We start from the raw sequence: 14423 nt of genomic DNA on the forward strand, positions 1-14423 counted from the left end.
GTTTATTTTTTCAAGTCAGTTAACTTTTTCATCTGTTTCTGTGAAGAACACAAGGCAGTTTGCAGGGGAGGAATAAAGTTTGCCAAATACCAATGCTACTGACTCCGAAGCTGCTGTGTCTCTGTCAGCAATTACTGATGCAAGATACTCTTGCCCTTTCACTATGCCTTCCAGTGTTTATTCAGGTCTGCTGTGGGTTTAATCAGGAACTAATGTGTCTGAAAAACAACACAGCAAAAGTAAGTGTTTATTTTTTCAGCCAAGTTAATTCCCTAGAGTGAGTCATAGCACAGCACCACAAAACAGTTCTGGCACAATGAAGGATTGATTTTGGGGGCACGGTAGGCTGTTGGGCGAAAAGATGGGATTGCTTAAATCTGCTGTGCCATCCAAAAACGCGCGTGAAGGCGCATCATGGTCAAAGCAGAGCTGGCTGCTGGGGGTGTAATATGCTGCTTTTCTGGGCTGTTTGTCCTTCCCCTCATAATGTTGGTTTTCTTAATAGTTAAGCAAAGATTAAGTGGGAATAATTGTGGTCTGTGCATTCATAAAGGCTGATTACGAATCGGCCGTCAGTAATCAGAACTGAGCTGACGGTGAATCCCTGCTCGCTGCCTGTGACTCCCCAGCATGAGTGATAGTAACAGCCAGAGCCAGTCTCGGGTATTTGGCAGGTGAAGCCACTGGGGCCTTACACAATTTAGGAGTGGTAGGAGATAAGTGATATATGCATAAGTGATAGTAAAAGGAAGAGCTACCAGCAATTTAGTTTTTAGTTTGCCTCATGCTTTTCACTGGAAGAGGTGTAGTGTGATCTCCTCTTCCATAAAGCCAGGCCATGGATGCGAAGCAGGTGAAATCCCCTCGGGCTACAGAAGTGTCTGCTGAGAAATTGCTGGTTTCAGCCATTAGGAAGTACTTGGTGGTCTAAACTCACACTCCTGCACGTTCACTTTTTTAATTTCGCAGATCCTTATTTGTTGCACAGAATGGACTCATGGGACCTGAATTAAAATCGTATAAAACCTCTTAAATCTGCTGCTCCCTGCATTTCAAGTGGCTGACTTATCAATCTAAATAATGTTTGGGTATTGGAAAAATAAAATACAGCTTTTCTGGATGACTTTTTTCAGTTATTGTTATGAGCAAGAGCTGTGAGGTTTACTTTGGAGTCTTAGCGCTCGGTTTAGGCAGACCTTTGTGCTTGTCTGGCTCTCCTGCGAGTTGCTACCAAGAATGCAACCTCCTCCTTAGCGGTGGTATTAGTTACAATTATTTCCTGATGGAAAACTTAAACCAGAGTTAACTAACACGGAACTTGCTGAAAATCATGTGCTTAATATTTACTGTTCTGCTTTGTTCCTTCCCCGGAGTTTTTAACGAGTCGCTGGTTCAAGAATAGTGTGCGTGAGCCTTTAATGGAAAGACATAAAAATGGGCTACTTTTGTGTTGCCTTAATATGGTACGTTTTTAAATTGGTACAATAAATTATATGCAGCTTTTTATTCTTTGACGTCTTTCCTCCAACGAGTGCATTGAAGTCGGCATTCCTACAGTATGAATTTACTGAATGGGCTGATTCTTCTGTTTTGTATTCAATGGCAAAGAAAAAAGCTTAACTTAGAGGAAAAACTGTCAGGAAAGCTGCTGCTTTTCTTTTTTTTTTTTCCTTCCTCTTTTAGAGCGGGTAGTTGTCTGCTATGGTTTGAGTCTTATTATGCTAAGGGTAGGTGTCATGGTGTGGGTATGTTTATAGCTACAGTTTGTACGCAGAATACTTTCTCTTGCATGTTGAGATATTTTAACAGTAGTCGCTGCCACTGTGAAAACTCTTATATTGCAGCGCCTTTAAAATAAAAGCAGATAAACCCATGTTCTTCGAAGATGACTGCTGTCAGGTAGCAACTTTCACTGTCCTTTATTAATTATGGTTTTGCTGAAGTGTATGGGACTGACTGTTAGTAAATTTAAAGTAAGGCAACTGAATTCAATCACTCTAAAATAACTCCACTGAATTCCCCCTCCCCCCTGCCCCTTCTTTTTGGAAGTAATATTTTTTTACAATATATGCCAGAATAGGTGACCACAGAATCCAGCTTTCTGGTGGTATGAAGCCAGAAATAAAAATCTGCAGTCAATGAAAACTATGAAATTTTTCTGAGCAATAGACTGCTTAATTTACCATCTTCCCCACCTCTACTGAAAAGATGCTTTCTTACAGAAAACTAACTTGCTGATGAAGAAACTCCTTGTACTGTGATCTGTAACTGCAAACACAAAGTGATCAAATCCCAACAAAATAAGAAAACTTGACATGAGATCAATTATGAAATGATGGAAGAGCAATTTCAGCAAGACAGAACAGAATTTGTGTTGTCTAAATACTGTTTCAATGTTATGTTTTACTTGGTCAGCAATCATTGCCTATACATAGGAGGACTTGGAATTTTCACTCTTCCTTGTGAAATATAAAGAGGCAGTTTTGGCTTGAGTTTGTATTCCCGTACGTTTGAATGAGTGCGTGTGCATTGAATTCCCAAATGGCATTTTTATGATAGCACGGGGTTGAGGGATTGAACTTTTGTATCAGGAAAAAGAGGTGACCTCTAGCATCAGAGGAGCAGTATTTGAGCTTGTGAGTCTGAACTTAGTTTTGATTTCTTCTCTCTCTTTCCTAGTACAGGGTCCTTGTTATGTGACGTAGGTGTAGTGGTTGTGCTGTCCTTTTTCCCGCAGAAGGGGATTACCCTTGATTACTTCTGACTTCTGTCGCTGAGGTGTGATACCTGGTGTCACACAGATGCTTCCTGTGTGTAGATGGGTTTGTAGTGACAATTTGTATGCAAAATATTCTTACTGCTTGCCGTGTTGACATGTTACAAGACAAGAACCACTGCCACTGTATAACCTCTCATGTTTTTACGCCTTTAAAATAAAACAAGATGAAACCATTTTCTTTCAAGAAGTCTGTGCTGTCAGGAAGCAAATTTCGCTATTATTACTAATTACAGCTTTGCTGAAGTCTGTGGGCCTACTCCCTACATAAAAAAGCAAACAAAACAATTTCTTGCTTTTATAAAGGTCTTTGAAAATGCTGGCCACCAGATCACAGGATGAGCCAGGAATTCCTGTGAAGCCTGGAATTTTTTCCTAAAGTGTGTGGGAAGCGATCCTGCAGCTCGCTCGTTTACTTGGATCTGAACGAGCCAGTGAAGCCTGTGTGGTTATGTGTACTTTTCTTCGAGTCCGTCGTGTTTCCCCCAGGGTTCACAACCTGTTTGAATCCCCACAGCAGGCGATACCCTTTACTCATGCCTCGGAAAATTGTCGGATTGGTAAATATGATTGGGATATGTACTACTTACCCCAAACCAAATGGTTTATTTCAGGTGGTGCCAGTTGAAATACATGATTACGTGTACACACTCACCCAGGTCACCGTGATCGTGATATAAAGATCCTTATATATAAAGATCCATGGCCTGAAGCTGGTGTTTGTTGCCACGTGCACGTGAACATCTTCCACAGCGGTGTCTCCTCCGTGGCAGGGCTTACTGGGTGTTACTGGGGTGCCTGGGTTTCTCCTAGTGATGCTCGGCAGTGCCACCAAGCAGCAGGAAGGGTTTCCTTACCTTGCTGCTTGTTTTCTGCTAGAAATTGATAATCTTTTTCTTGTTGAGAACATACTAATGATGCTCCTAGACCAGGGGATAGTTTACTCCTCCATCCCTAATGAATCTCTCTCTTATTTTCATGTGTTCTAGAAAACACTGTCTTTCAGAAGCTTCTTTTCAGTTCTGAAAAAGCGTAATTTTTATTTTCCCAGTTCTTGGTAGATAAAATTGCAGGGTGGAGAATGTGTGGGATTTTTTCCTTTTCTTTTCTGAAAGGTTGTTTTCTCCTGGATCCTCCTATAGGTACTTCGTTACAATTAAATGTAATATGTTCAGGAGGATCAATTTAAATGCATTTTAGACTTTTTTTTTGCCCCAATAGCAAGCTCCTAAAATAGATATCTATGTATGTGCATGTGTGTACTCGTATATTTGGCAACAAGGCAGTCCGTATTCCTCGGGTGAGGGTTTTCAGAGAGAATTGGAACTTTTGTCATCAGTGCAGTGAAGGAGCTTCACTCTATCAGCACTTGTTCTTGTTTTTAGTGCTGAAAAATAGTTTGACTACTCCCAGTGCTGCTCTGTGGATTAATGAAAGGACGAAGGTTTTAGTGTTAGGTTTCCATTCTTATATTCAGTCATTAACCAAATGTCATCTCCGCAGGGATTGTAGAGCAAAGTCAATACCGTAGCTCGTTGTAACATTTCTTTTGTGCCACCTTAAGAATCCTGGCTCTGGCATTTTCTGCCTAAGTGTTAATGTATCTCCTGTCTTCACAGCACAAAAAAAATACGCAGACAACTTTTTCCATGACTCTCACTTTTCTTTCCTGCCCAGGTTAAGGAAAGCAAGCCATTGCTAAACTTCGCCCCAGGTACCTGGAAATGGGCTGCTATTTTTTGTACTCCTCCACTATAGTCTCTCCGTGACCCCATCCTTGGGGATGCAGCAGCAGTATTACTTGTCTTGAGTGCAGGAACACCATCTCACCGGGGGTGTGTGTTGGGACCGTGTTCCGCTGTAGTTCCTCCTGACTTAGGTGTTTCTGTTGTGTGAACTGAAATTTTGCAGATGTTGTTGTCTACTTTTGAGGATGGCAAAATTCAGTTCTGCGTTCTTGTTGTGTGAATAAGGGGGAGTGGTTAAATTGTAGTTAATTTTTAAGCATTAAACTTCATTTTGGTAGGAGAAAGAATGACTCGAGTGTTAAAAGCTTTGCTTGAAGATCTGAAGATCTTGCTTGGTTTGCCACTGGTTTTGATCCTGGCAACTTGGAGAAATTAGGCAACTCTGTGGAATTTGTTTGAGGACTTTGTGTGGTTTTTAATAACTCAAAGGGAGGAAGCAAAAACCTGTAAAAATGCTATACTTTAAAACCTAACTGCTTAGAAATTACGGGGAAAATGAACCATAATTAAAAGCTGAATGTCTACATTTACAGTTTAAATCCTGGAGCAATTGCAGTAATCACTGTATCTGTATTACGGAAGTCCTCAGCATCTTTGGATAGTGGGAGGTGGGTCACGTTGTGTTGGATTATGATTTTTCAGTACCAAAGAACTCTCTACTGAGTTGGTGTCCGACATAATATTCACCCTGCTTGTCAGCTCTTAGGAAGGAATATATCCTGATGACAAGCAGCCAGCTGGACAAATTTAGCAGGTTTTTTTTTTTAAAAAAAAAAAAGTCCTTGTTTCACATAAACCTAGAAAACTATGTTGTCTGTAGTTGCTGGCGGGATGTTCTAGTTTTATACCATTTGTTTTTAATTATTCTGCATGTTTTTAGCACTGAAATGAGAGATCACCTTTGAGACTAAGTCTAATGTTTTTATAGTGTATATGAAAGAGTAAGTTTGTTCTTTCTGAAACTTACGTTGCAAAGCAATTTACAAGGGAGAAAAGAATCCTGATATTTGATATCAAAAAAGCCAATCTGCAGAATCTAAACTTGTCTTGGGATATTCAGCTGTAGGTAAAGAGCTGTCTCTGCTGTCAGCTCACTACGCAGTAAATTAGTCTGATATACAGGAAAATTTGCAAGCATCTTAAAACTTAATTTGTTTGATGTCTCTATGTTGAAGCATTTCCTATTGAAAAGTTTTGAAATAATTCTTTTGGCTGCTGTTTCTACCAATATCCTTACCTCCTCTCCTAGTCCTCAGGAGTTTGGGCGCAGCTCAGACAAACTCAACAGCTTCCAAGAGCTCGGCTCCACGTGGGTTTTCAGCAGTGGATCTGGTTTAGGGGCTTCCCACTCAGCACCACAGTTAATCTCAGGTTGATGCGACAGTTCTTAGGACTGTGCTGTAAACTGGATTACGATCTACATTTAAAAACAGAAAGAAAGGGGACTGTTTCCCCCACCACTGCATTTAGAAGTTCACTGGCGGAGCTGCAGGTAGTTGCCAAGGGGTGGGACAGAGAGAGTGCCTGTGGTACTGTGCCCTTTTTCTTTTCAGTTTCTGATGTTTTTATATAAATCACATTACTCATCACAAAACTTAATACTTCGGAAGCAACAGCGACTTTAGCAATCTAATTATGGCAATATTAAGTTTTGCAATATTTTTATATGAGAAGAGCGCTTGAACGGAGGCCATACCGCTGACTTTTATAAGCTTAATGACTATTCAGGTTTCATTACATTGCTACTTTCCTATTTATTCTGAGGATGGTGGTTTTCATACCTTGTACTTAAAGGATGTAGCTGCATGAGCTCTGAAATTGTTCAGCCTGTATTACATACTATGATATGTCTGCAAGCATTGAACTGGGTTTTTTTGATTGACTTTTAATTTGGGAAACTTCAGAAGAACTGCTGTTCCTGTAGGTCAGACTGTACGTTAATTGAGTCTGTGCAGGGGCTGTACAATCTTCTCCAGTATCCTGAGCAGTAGGGCCTGTAGCGATAGGACGAGAGGTAATGGTTTAAAACTAAAAGAGGGTGGATTGAGACTAGATAGAAGGAAGAAATTTTTTATGATTAGGGTGGTGAAACACTGGAACAGGTTGCCCTTTAGGTGTTAATACTGGGACACCTTCATGTTGCTTAATGTGGCGTTGGACACAATATCTGATTATTATTTGGGTTTTTTTTTCCCCATCTGTTAAGGAAAAATATATTTCCCATGTATTCTTCTGTTTTATTTTCGAGGATCAGTTGCTCTGTGTAGTGATAGGAATGTATAAATGTCTTTTTATGTGTTTGACGCAGCTGGTGTTTACTTTCAGTGGTTGTTGGCAGGTTCTGCGTTAGTGCTTTATTGTTCTTTTCAGCTGATGGTTTTCATTGAGGCGTACCAACAGGCAATTAATGAGGTTATGAAAAATTTGGTGTATCTGATGTGATTGTTGCATTAGTATAATATTAGTTAAAGGAAAGTGGTGCTTAGCTTGAGGTTAAATGTCAGGATAAGGATTCTTTAATTTGTGCTTTTTAAGAAGATGTTATTTGATATGATAGTTCTTGTAAAAAAAAAAAAAAAAGTTCGTTCTTAAGCTGCTCTTCCACATGTATTTCCAGTGGCATGGAATGCATGGCGGCATTGAAGCCACAAAGGTAGTAGTAACACAAGTGACGTAGTGACATCATTTCACTTTGATGAACAATTCACTTCTGAATATTAGTTTCCTGTTTTGTAGTCACTGTACTTCAAACGTGTGTTTCCTGCCTGATAATAGGATGACTGAGCACTGGAATGGGTTGCCCAGAGAGGTTGTGGAGTCTCCATCCTTGGAGATACTCAAAAGCCGCCTGGACGTGGTCCTGGGCAACCGGCTCTAGGTGGCCCTGCTTGAGCAGAGGGGTTGGACAAGATGACCTCCAGAGGTGCTTTCTCACCTCAACCATTCCATGCTTCTGTGTGTGTAAACCAGCTAAAGGATTGGTAAAATTGAGTGCTTCATAGAAATATCTTACTGCTGTTTTGTAATGAATTTTCAGTTCAAGTACAGGAATCCAATTGCTTGTGTAACCATTTTTATTTTCTTTTCCCTCTCTCCTAGTGCTGACTTAAAGCTCTTGGAAGAAGCCACAATCTCAGTCTGCAAATCTTTAGGTGAGAAATTGTGACATCCTAACTCTTCCATGTGCTTGATCAGAAAAATTAAGAAACAGCATTCTTGTGCACATCCATGTCTTCGGTATACTTAACTGTACTTGTATGTGGTTCCAGTAGTAAGATTAAAGAGTGTGTTTATATATATAAATCCCAAACTTTTAGAAACTTCTGTCGTTAACTGTTTTGTAGAACTTGAAGTGACTGAAAGGTTTAAAACAGGTAACTCCATCCCTACTACCTTGTTTCCCCTCTTCCCTCTAAGCTGATCAGTAAGGGGAAGGAACTAATCAGGGGACGAAAGGAAGGGATAATAGAAATGTGATCAATGATGTTTCAAGAAGATAAAACTAGTTGTGAAAACCTGCCCAGTTTTCTGACAGGAGACTATTGTGCTGTAGACAAGTCTTGGAAAGGAAGCAGTATGAGTTCCGCGTTTGGGATGTTTTAAATCTAGGATGAAAAAGTATGTTTAGAGAACAATTATGGAGTAGTAAGGCATGTACTGGAGAATCTTAAAAGACAACCAACAGCTGTACAGAAAAACAGACATGCTGTGCTTTATGTAGAAATATTTAAGACACTGAAATTTGGTTTCATTCTATATATTGTTTGAACTAAATAGCATCAACTTACACATGCTATATAATCGTATCTCATTTTTCCTTGTCTAGCTGAGAAGAATCCTCGAACAGGAAACCTTGGGTCATTGATTAAAGTTTTTCTTTCTAGAACCAAAGAATTAAAAATTTCAGCAGAATGTCAGAAGTAAGTACCTGGAAAAAAAGCTCTGTGTGCCATTTCACTTTATATGTTCCTTTTGCTGCTAGCTCTTTGAGTTTTTCACTTTGCTAGGCAACATAATGGCAGACCAAAACTTAGAATTCTCTTAAATTGCTGTTTGAAACAGAACAAGTATCTAGTACTTTTCCAAACACAGAAGGTTAAGTGTAATAGGTAAATAGATTGCTGGGGAAAAAGACATGTTTGTGTTCATGCTGTGTGTTGCATAAACACATTTGTGTACAAATGGTGTAACTTCTGGATACTACTGGTTTAGAGCTGTTTAAAAATCACCTGGCCTTTTTAGGTGGCCTTTAAGAGTTTCACACATCCTAATGTGTGAACCAGTATTTTATCTTGGAGATATTTTAAATTGGATTGGATTTGACCACAAACTTTGATTATAAAGACATTGCTTTCAAATCCTATTGTGCAACTGCCATTGGTTTAGCTTGCCCTTTTTTCGCAGTAGGAAAGAACTCCAAGAGGTTGTGTGTGCAGCACCGTATAGCTTTTGCAGGAAGCTTTCTGTAATTGTTCCCCCACACCCACAGACAAACGTCCGACTCTCATCAGATCTGGGGCTTCAAAAAGGAAGACTTTCTTTTTAATGCCCCCTGCTCCCAGGACTGCTCTCAACCTTTTTGCTTATATCTGGAGAAAAGTTATTCCTGCCTGGATAGCTCCTGCTGCTTTAATCCAAAAATACCTTAAAAATACAGCTTCAAGCAAGAGCTTGACTATGTGCTGTTGTATGGGCTTCCCAGCAGCTGCTTATTGGGACTCAAGAAAACATAATAAAGCTATATTCCCCTTGCATTCACAAAGCTTGGAAAATATCTGGGTGTGTTGCATCAAAAAATCCTATATTGTGCTCCTGAAGTCCATAAATGCCTATGTTTGATGGCTATTTGACTGGGAAAAGTGCTAAGGTTCAGGGAGGCCAGAGTAGCTTTCATATCGATGCTGTTGGAAATTTTCAGATGTCTGGGTGGCTTGAGTCCATAGTATCTAGAAACCTTTAGAAGTATGCTGAGCAATCTGGTGAGCTCTTTGAAGAGTGGTACTTCTGGCAGCTGTGGTGTTTTCAACAATACAAACTTAGTTAGGAACAAGATTGTATTCTCTTGGGGGAAGAAAAAGATACTTCTTTTAAATACGTTACAAGTTTGCTGTAGCATCAACTGAAGACTCCCTGCTTAAGCACTTTGGCTTTTCCTTGCTTCAGCTATTAGGAACACCTTTGTCAACTCTGGCATATATTTTCTTGTAGGTTTTGATGCATGTTGGCAGTTTAAGCATTACTGATTCTTGGTTGTTTCTGCTTCTTTTCTAGTCACCTGTTTATTTGGCAGGCTCACAATGCACTGTTTATTATTTGCTGTTTGCTGAAAGTATTCATCAGTGAAATGTCAGAAGAGGAGCTGCAACTTCATTTTACTTACGAAGAGAAAGCACTGGGCTCATACGGTAGGTTTACACTAGTGCTAGTGAAACAGATATCCCACAAGAAACTGAAAAGCTCTGATGTTTGTGGACATGGTGCTTAGGGACATGGTTTAGTGGTGGACTTGGTAGTGTTAGGTTAATGGTTGGATTCGATGATCTTAAGGGTCTTTTCCAACCTAAATGATTCTATGACTCTGTGTTTTGTTTAGACTAAGAATCCCAAACTTTGCTTTAAAACTAGAAATGACGTACCAGTGAGGTTACATACAACATCTTTAGTGTTTGAGACAACTTGTGAGGTTGAAAGTATGTAGTCAGTAGTAAAACTGCCTTACTTCCTTTGGGATCTGAAGTAATTTGGTGTAAACAGTCTTCCTTTGTATCATACATGTGAAAGAGGACGCCTTCAAAATGTGATGAGAGCTTTTCATTACATGTTGGCTGTAGTCTTCTACTAGAATTAAATGTTTGTTAACAAGCTGTTGGCATGTTACAGGTTCTTATAGCAAAATAGACCTCTTCTAGAGCAGGGTTTAAGTTGTTTGGTTTATTTTTTCTTTAAAGATTTGTATTAAATTTAACATGGTCATTTATTTACATACTTCATTTGGCATTTTTTTAAACAGTTGTTGAGAAGCGATGCTGTAGACCTACCTTAGTGTTAGTCATTTTCATACAGTTTGAAATGTGGTAACGCTCCTCTTCAGAAGAACAGAATAGAATTGAGGTGAAGCTGACCACACACTACTGTAGGAACAGTGATGTTGCAATTATTTAGTGTTTCTTTTCACATATGTTTCATAAACCAGCAGCAGCCAGGGAACAGAATTAATGCCATTTTTAGGATTTAGTAAGGGAAGATAACACTACTATGGTTAGAACTGATCCATTGAAAAGATAACTGCTAAAATGTAATCAGTGAGCAGTAGTTTATACAAGAGTACAGGAAAAGTCAAAGAATGTAGGCAGAATGTTCAAAAAGTAGTGCATATCCAGGAAATGGAGCATGTATTACACAAGATGAAAGATGGCAGGGAAGATGCTCAAATGATGTAGCTGTTCTCTTTCTGCTATCTGGTCCTTTTTGAATGTGAATAATGTGAATGCCATCAACATCAGCTTGACTTTCCCCTGTACTCGGCACTTTACCTGTGCTCGGCACTGGTGAGGCCGCACCTGGAATGCTGTGTCCAGTTTTGGGCCCCTCGGTACAAGAAGGACATTGGGGTGCTGGAGCGTGTCCAGAGAAGGGCAGCGGAGCTGGGGCAGGGTCTGGAGCACAGGGCTGGTGGGGAGCGGCTGAGGGAGCTGGGGGTGTTCAGCCTGGAGAAGAGGAGGCTGAGAGGAGACCTGATCGCTCTCTACAACTCCCTGAGAGGAGGCTGTAGTGAGGTGGGTGTTTGTCTCTTCTCCCAAGTAGTTAGCAATAGGACGAGAGGAAATGGGCTCAAGCTGCGCCAGGGGAGGTTTAGGCTGGAAATTAGGAGAAATTTCTTCACGGAAAGGGTAGTCAAGCTTTGGAACAGGCTGCCCAGAGAGGTGGGGGAGTCCCCATCCCTGGAGGTGTTCAAAAAACGGGCAGAGGTGGCACTTTGGGACATGGTTTAGTCTAGTCTGCCCTTGATTGGTTTAGTGTGGACTTGGTAGTGTAGCTTAATGGTTGGACTGGATGATCTTAAAGGTCTTTTCCAACCTAAATGATTCTATGATTACAGCAGAAGGCCATAGCACCATCCGCCACAAATTTTTTCGTAGTGCCGTATCACGTTGCTCATACAGAACACGTGATGGATAATGCTGGCCCAGGAGCCTTGATTTCCTTTGCTTTGTTGTAAAGATACTGTTGAGTTTGTAATTGCGTGTTGTTTATTGCATAAAGCCAAAAATGGTCTGGCAAAAAGGGCCGGTATCGGAATGCTAACACAGTGCGAGTGGACTGTGGAAGAACCACCAGAAGTATCTGAATGTGGATTCCCTCAACAGTCAGTCCAGCAAGGACACGCGCTGAGAATGCCTGATAGCTGCTTGCTCACTGAATAGTGAAAACTGTTCATTAAAATCTGTTTAACTCCTTGGCGCCTGCTGTTGCTCTGGGGAAATCAGACTTCTGGTGCCAAAAGATTAAGTTCTACATGTTCAAAAGGTTTAATGTACTTAAACTGCGGTGAGTCATCTCCAGGAATGAAGTCAGCTAACCGATGCATTAGAAAGTAACAACTGCTAATAATAAGCTATCATTGCAGACTGCCTGTGGGTTTATACTCGGTTTAAAAAAAATTGCCCACCTCTTGCTTCAGTGGTAGTGTAGCACAGTAAAACGGATGGAAAAGCTGAGATGTTTTGTTAGCTTGAACCCCGGGGATCTTTATTCCTTACACTGGGAGTTCCTCGCAGCATGGTATGAAAAGTGATTCTTGTCGCTGGGGTAGATCCGTGTTTATCCCATGTCTAGTAGCACTTGACTGTAATTCACAGTGACATTTATTAGCGATAATTTTGTGCATATTGATGGCAAATGTACTTAGCAATTATCTTTGAGCAGATTGTTCGCTGGATGTTCTTGATTAGGAAGGTAATTGCGTGTGGTCTGCTGGTGAGAGCAGGGGAAGGAGGCAGGAAACGAGCTCCTCCTCGGCTCTCCCGGCTCAGCCGTGGCTTGAGTCCGCTGCTGCTGCTGACTTGGGTTTCCAGTTGCAGATGGTCCTCGGGACCTCCTTCAAGGAGTTGAGGTTCATAACGTGCTGTGTTTCCATAGCCATCATTTTCTTGCTCCTAACAAATCTTCACGTCGGATTTTTTAAATATGTATAGAGTATGGTAATAAAGTCAATGCCTGCCTATAGCTTTTATACTTAGCTATAGGAGAAGTGAAGAAGCATTAATGGAGTGTGATAAAATGCTGTTGTGTTAGGGCCTATTAAAGTGAGCAGAAAAAGATGAAATGTTTTTTGTTTGTATTTTCGTAATTAGGTCAACTGTAGCTGTCTCTTTTTTTGGGGGGGTTTTTTTTAGTCCTTGGAAACTGGAGCATGCCTTGTTGTTGTGACATTTACACAAATTTATTACTACTTTTACTAAAGTTGTACACACTTAACACTATCTATAAGCATGCTTTTTAAAAATTTAAGTTACTAGTCGTCCTTGCTGTCTTCTCATTTCCATGAGCTTGATATTATTTTACTATTTTTCAGTTGCAAGCATGATAAAACAAACCTTATACAATACATTATTATATTAACTACGTAATGTATGTAAATATGCACATAGATAAAAGCTTTAATACAGTGTCTAAGTACTGTTTGCTTATTTTCTTAATGGCTGGTGAGTAGTTATTGGAAAGAACAGTACAACCAACCAACAATACACACAACTTCTCTCTCCTATGCTGTGTTTTTGTATGCCTTGTTCAATCTTGGCAGCTGTCTGAGAAAAGGTAATGGTCCTTTTCAGGATCATCTTCAAAGTCCTTTGGAAATCACTGTGTGGTGGTGTTTGTTCCCCTGTTTAAACTATGAGCATCACTTTATTTTTTCCTTCTAGTCTGAGAATCATAGAATCGTTTAGGTTGGAAAAGACCTTTAAGATCATCCAGTCCAACCATTAACCTAACACTACCAAGTCCACACTAAACCAATTAAGGGTAGACTAGACTAAACCATGTCCCCAAGTGCCATGTCTACCCGCTTTTTGAACGCTTCCAGGGATGGGGACTCCCCCACCTCTCTGGGCAGCCTGTTCCAATGCTTGACTACCCTTTCCGTGAAGAAATTTTTCCTAATATCCAATCTAAACCTCCCCTGGCACAGCTTGAGCCCATTTCCTCTTGTCCTATTGCTAACTACTAGAATATATCCTAGTACCATGTTCCCTGAGTTTACGTATAGCACCTGGGGACTCGGGGTGCGTAACCGCAGTGCCAGCACGGCAGGCTGCTCCCACTGCAGTCGGTCGGAGCATCAGCACCTGCCCTGCGATATTCGGTATGTCAGGCAGAAATGTATAGTGTATGGTAGTCATGACATACGGAAAATCACCTTGTCACTGGCTACTCAGCAGTATGTCTTGTATTTTGACAGGTTATCTATGCCACAGCCACTGTTGTTTAGTTAGCATTTTTGATAACTGTCTTTATCTGGAAGAATTCTCCTTCCAGGTTTTGCAATTCATATCCCTGCACTTGATTGCACAGAAGCTGTGCAATGGTGCTTTGTGTCATAAAATGCAATAATCGAGGGTTTTTTCATTTTGCAAAAATTTTGAGTGCGTGGATATGTTGTAGCCTTACCATTATAAAGTTGTAATGAACAAACTGCAGAGGATCGAGTCCCCGCTACAGCACTGCTTACTGATTTCCTTCAAGAATAGTCCGTTAATAGGAGTTTGTTCCTTTTGACGGTTTTCAGATGGTCTTTAGCCCAGGAAGTGCAACCTTTGCCTCTTTACCCATAATTGGGAATTTGCATACAACTTTGGAGGATATTGCACAGTTTTGATTGTAGGAAAATCCTTATAGAG

General features: G+C 40.5%; 1 protein-coding gene across 2 annotated transcripts in view; it reads left to right on the forward strand.

The window, feature by feature from the left end:
* DYM (dymeclin) overlaps window positions 1-14423 on the forward strand; it is a 230402-nt gene that overhangs the window by 16351 nt on the left and 199628 nt on the right. For both annotated transcript variants that reach the window (XM_075726068.1, XM_075726069.1), the window contains exons 3-5: window positions 7624-7676; window positions 8351-8444; window positions 9796-9929. In XM_075726068.1, the coding sequence (XP_075582183.1) occupies window positions 7624-7676; window positions 8351-8444; window positions 9796-9929 (281 nt within the window). The remainder of the gene's footprint in view (window positions 1-7623; window positions 7677-8350; window positions 8445-9795; window positions 9930-14423) is intronic.

Source organism: Pelecanus crispus, chromosome Z (genome assembly GCF_030463565.1).
Source record: "Pelecanus crispus isolate bPelCri1 chromosome Z, bPelCri1.pri, whole genome shotgun sequence".
Classification (NCBI taxonomy): domain Eukaryota; kingdom Metazoa; phylum Chordata; class Aves; order Pelecaniformes; family Pelecanidae; genus Pelecanus; species Pelecanus crispus.